Below are 4573 nucleotides of genomic sequence, written 5' to 3' on the forward strand. Positions count from 1 at the left end.
TTAAACTTGTATATAAAGCATAAAATACTTATCTTATAAACAGAAGTATATCGGCGATGAAAGTTTCAGCTGTTCACGTTTCTGAATTGGCTGATAACTTGTACATATCTTTCCGAGAGAATACACAATCCTGAAAACTTTAAATTTTGCTCATATAAACATGGCCATTACATTAGTAAATATCAACATATAATCCAAATTCTTTTATGATATTAGACCAAAGACTAATCGACTACAAAACTAACCGATTACAAATAATTTCTTTTATGATGTTAGACCATGAATCATAAAGTATGTTTCCTTAATACCATTAAACCATGAAGCATATTAAAGTATAATAAGCAAAATTTAATTCATCAAATAACTATTATTCTTACATATAGACAAGCGTTGATATATATATATATATCATCGTCTAAAATGACTATATATATATATATATATATATTTATTTATTTATTTTTTTTTAGAATTTCGCAATTTTAAAATGAACCATTTATTATGAACTTCATAATTTAAAAACTGTTTACATTAATCATGCAAGCAATTACAAGGAGAAGCGATGTAAAGAAAATTAAACCGATATTCATCTTAAATTCACTCGGAGTAAATTCTCCAACGAATAAACCATAAATAGAAACACAAATAAAAATGGCACATAAAAACAAAAGTGCGCGAATCATCTTTCTTGAAATGAAAAATCGGAGGAGAGCGATTTGAAATTTTTTGAGAGAAGATGAAATGTTTTGGATGATGAAATGGAGTGAAAATGAGTTGTATTTATAGATGAAAATTACTGTTCATGACCGTTGGAGAAAGGGGAAATTTTTGAAAAATTTTCTTTGTGACCGTTGGGGTTAAATCGAGTGCACCAAAAATTAGTCTGAAAATATCGTATTAAACGGTCAATCAAATCTATAAAATTTCATAAAAGTGAAAAATTATGACAATGAAATATTTATGTTATATGACAACAAATCATGCGACGGCTCAGCCGATCAATGCAGAATAATAAATAAATTATACGGCGGCTCGGCCGACCAATTAATAATAAACAGAATATAAGGCGGCTCAGCCGACCAATAAATAATAAACAGGATATAAGGCGGCTCGGCCGACCAATAAATAATAAACAGGATATAAGGCGGCTCGGCCGACCAATAAATAAATTAAATTACTAGTAAATAATATAGGCGGTATTCCGGCCATTATAACATGATATAAATAATAGTAGAGGCGGTATACCGACCATTATAACAGGGTATAAATGATACAAATAAATTTTACCGAATCGCAGAGTGATCGTGCTGATAACGTGTTAGAAATAACTTATAATTTATAGTATCGAGAAATTTAAATAAGAGTAGAATTTGATACCCGTAGGAAGCAAGTAACACTAGTATAAGGGAGAAAGTTTATTATAAGGAAGAAGAAGAAGATGTAATGGTTCTTTGATTATAAACTCTTGTTCTTGTTTATGGTGTACAAAAGAGTGAGATGAGTGATGGTATTTATAGTGAACAACAATACATAAAATAACAAAGATGGTGCTTAATTTGGTAAATGAGTAGGTGATCATAGTGCTTGATGAGTAGATGATCATAGTGCTTGAGTTGGTAAAGGAGTAGATGATCATAGTGCTTGAGTTTGGTAAAGAAGTGGATGATCATTTCAATGCTTATCTTATAACAAAAAGCTCTTTTTCATTTCTTTTTTTTTTATTCTCTTTTAACTTGTTTATGAGGAAACTTGAACACAATAGCAACATTAGTTTGTGTGGTCGTATTCCGAACAATTGAACAGAACAAATCCATTTGAATGCACAAAGCAATAATACATTCAGGAGAATACACCATAAAGGCTATTTCATCATACAAAACTCTCAAGCTACCGATGTATAAAACAAAAACAAGAACAAGAACGCTCTAGATCCTTCCGAGGACCCTCTCAGCCGCAGAAATGGTAAACTGTATATCCTCAGGAGTGTGAGCCAAGCTGGTAAACCCAGCCTCGAACTGAGACGGTGCAAAGTAAACACCTTCTTCCAACATTCCTCTGAAAAACCTACCAAACTTCTCCGTGTCGCTCTTCTTCGCGTCAGCAAAGTTGTAAACCGGTCCTTCTGCGAAAAAGAAACCGAACATACCACTTATGTAACCGCCGCACATTGGATGTCCTGTTTTCTTCCCTGCTTCCAAGATTCCATTGGTTAGCTCCTTGGTGATCTTGTCTAAGTACTCGTATGTCCCTGGCTGCTTAAGCCGCTTCAGCGTGTGGATACCTGCGGTCATTGCCAACGGGTTACCACTTAGTGTCCCAGCTTGGTACATTGGTCCTGCAGGAGCAACCTGCAACAAAATTAAACAGAAAATATTAAATCCTACAATGCTTAAAAAATAAATTTAAAAATTTAATCAGACCTAAACGGATACCCTTTTATTTAAAGGGTGTGCCCGTAAAGTAAGGGCTGACCTATATAAGCCCATTTACTTTTAAATGATAATAAACGAGCTAACATTTTTATACCATGCCCGTTTAGGCCCGTGGGCTTAAGACCCATTTAACATCTCTACGTGTAGGTTCAGATCTTACCATCTCCATAATATCTCGTCTTCCACCGTAAGCTCCCACGGGAAGACCACCACCGATGATTTTCCCAAGAGTAGTCAAGTCAGGAGTGATTCCAAAGTACTCTTGAGCTCCACCATAAGCTAAACGAAACCCAGTCATGACCTCATCAAAGATGAGAAGAGCACCATTGTCTTTAGTCAGCTGCCTTAAACCATTGATGAACTCAGGCGTAGGAGTGATGAATCCAGAGTTACCAACAACAGGTTCGAGAATAACCGCAGAGATCTCTCCTTTATGAGCCTCAAAGAGCTTCGCAACAGCTTCAATATCATTGTACGGAGCCGTTAGAGTGTCTGAAGTAGCCGCTTTAGGTACACCAGGCGAGTCAGGTAGTCCTAAAGTGGCTACACCACTACCAGCTTTCACAAGGAAGGCGTTGGCGTGACCGTGATAACAACCTTCGAACTTGATGAACTTTTCTTTGTTAGTGAAGGCTCTGGCGAGACGAAGCACACCCATACAAGCTTCAGTTCCGGAGTTAACAAACCGAACCATCTCAATGCTGGGAACAGCTGATATAACCATCTCAGCAAGGACATTCTCTAAGAGACAAGGAGCGCCAAAGCTTGTTCCTTTCTTCATGGTCTCAGCTAGAGCCGCGAGAACCTCGTCGTCCGCGTGGCCGATGATAGCTGGTCCCCAAGATCCAACGTAGTCAATGTACTCGTTTCCATCGATGTCCCACATCTTTGAGCCTTTAACTGAATCAATCAAAACGGGTTGTCCACCAACGGATTTGAAGGCTCGAACAGGGGAGTTCACACCTCCAGGCATTAGATTCTTTAACACAAAAAAAAAAAAATCATTTTTGACAATAAAGGTTAGTCCTTTTGCAACCCAAAGTCTGATCATTTCAAGTCTAATGAACATTTCGTTTAATACAATTCAATCAAAGTTTCGATTTTTTTTAATAAGAAACGAATCGGGTAAGTCACTACTGACCTTGGCGGCATTGAAAGCTTCCTCGGACTTCTGAAGGGTGAAGCTCTTCTTCTTCTCGTCGACGGAAACTGACATCTTGATGCTGCAGCGAGTAGACGGAGAGGAAGAAACTCTCTTCGAGATCTTCGAGGAGCATGAAAAGCCCAAGGCAGTTCCCGATCCCGTTAGCGTCGCCGACATCTTTGCTCTCGCGGTCGGAGACGGAGTTGGTAGTAATCGCGAGGGGGGGGGGGGGGGGGGGGGGGGGGGGGGGGGGGGGCTTTCTGAGAGAAGAATAGTCAACAAGATAAGGCGATAGATGGCGACCAATCCTGTTGTTATATGTCCAGACCGGGTTGGATCTTACCCGGATACCATATTTTAATTTAATTTAGTGCTATGTGCTTGAGAAAAAAAGTATAAGAAATAGTAAATTATTTTAAAATGTGTTATTTATTTATTTGTTTACATATGAGTAAACAAAAACATCAATGTCTTTATTGATTGGAAAATATATATCTAAAATTGTGTTATTTAATTTATATTTCTACGTGAGAAAAAAACATATATCTATATATATATATAAAAGATGTTTGCTTCTCTCACATGGTGTCACATAGGATCCATGTCACAAAGTCGAACAACTTCGCGCTGACACGTGTCCAAGAAAAGTGAAACTCAGCGTTTCATTTAATTTGGTTATGAATGGGTTTCCATCGTTAATGTGTGTTGGACTGTTGCTTTTGAAGTTGTGTTCGGCCCGGGTAGATGGAGTCCGCTCTCCAACCCTAATTATGTCTGATTGAAGAGATGAAGATCGTCTCACCTCTTTGTGCGACGGCGACGCGGTGACGTCTGGGCTCCTTCTCGCCATCTGAAACGGTCCGAGCTGTGACACAGTGTTTAATCTCATTCAATGTGTCATTTAGATCTGCAGCAAGGCGGTGTATAATCTATATAAATATGTGAGTATTTCTCATCTTCAGCACACCATCTCTTCATATTTGTCACAATATACTGG

At 37.9% G+C, this 4573-nt stretch overlaps 1 protein-coding gene across 1 annotated transcript; it reads right to left on the reverse strand.

Annotated features, from left to right (window-relative positions):
• Positions 1-1795: 1795 nt before the first annotated feature.
• LOC106348318 (glutamate-1-semialdehyde 2,1-aminomutase, chloroplastic-like) lies at positions 1796-3859 on the reverse strand. The gene is made up of 3 exons (XM_013788043.2): positions 3574-3859; positions 2593-3411; positions 1796-2348 (listed from the first exon to the last, which is right to left on the reverse strand). The coding sequence occupies exons 1-3, from the start codon at positions 3751-3753 to the stop codon at positions 1926-1928; spliced, it is 1422 nt and encodes a 473-aa protein (XP_013643497.1). The 5' UTR covers positions 3754-3859; the 3' UTR covers positions 1796-1925.
• Between the last annotated feature and the right edge of the window lie 714 nt (positions 3860-4573).

The sequence above is a fragment of the Brassica napus genome, chromosome C3 (genome assembly GCF_020379485.1).
Source record: "Brassica napus cultivar Da-Ae chromosome C3, Da-Ae, whole genome shotgun sequence".
Lineage (NCBI taxonomy): Eukaryota > Viridiplantae > Streptophyta > Magnoliopsida > Brassicales > Brassicaceae > Brassica > Brassica napus.

Bases quoted from the DNA above. Each gene is read 5' to 3' on its own strand.
- LOC106348318 (XM_013788043.2), bottom strand. From the start codon at position 3,753: ATGTCGGCGACGCTAACGGGATCGGGAACTGCCTTGGGCTTTTCATGC. The intron at 3,412-3,573 runs GTCAGTAGTGAC...TTTGTGTTAAAG, and splicing joins AAGCTTTCAATGCCGCCAAG to AATCTAATGCCTGGAGGTGT. The intron at 2,349-2,592 runs GTAAGATCTGAA...ATTTTGTTGCAG, and splicing joins GACGAGATATTATGGAGATG to GTTGCTCCTGCAGGACCAAT.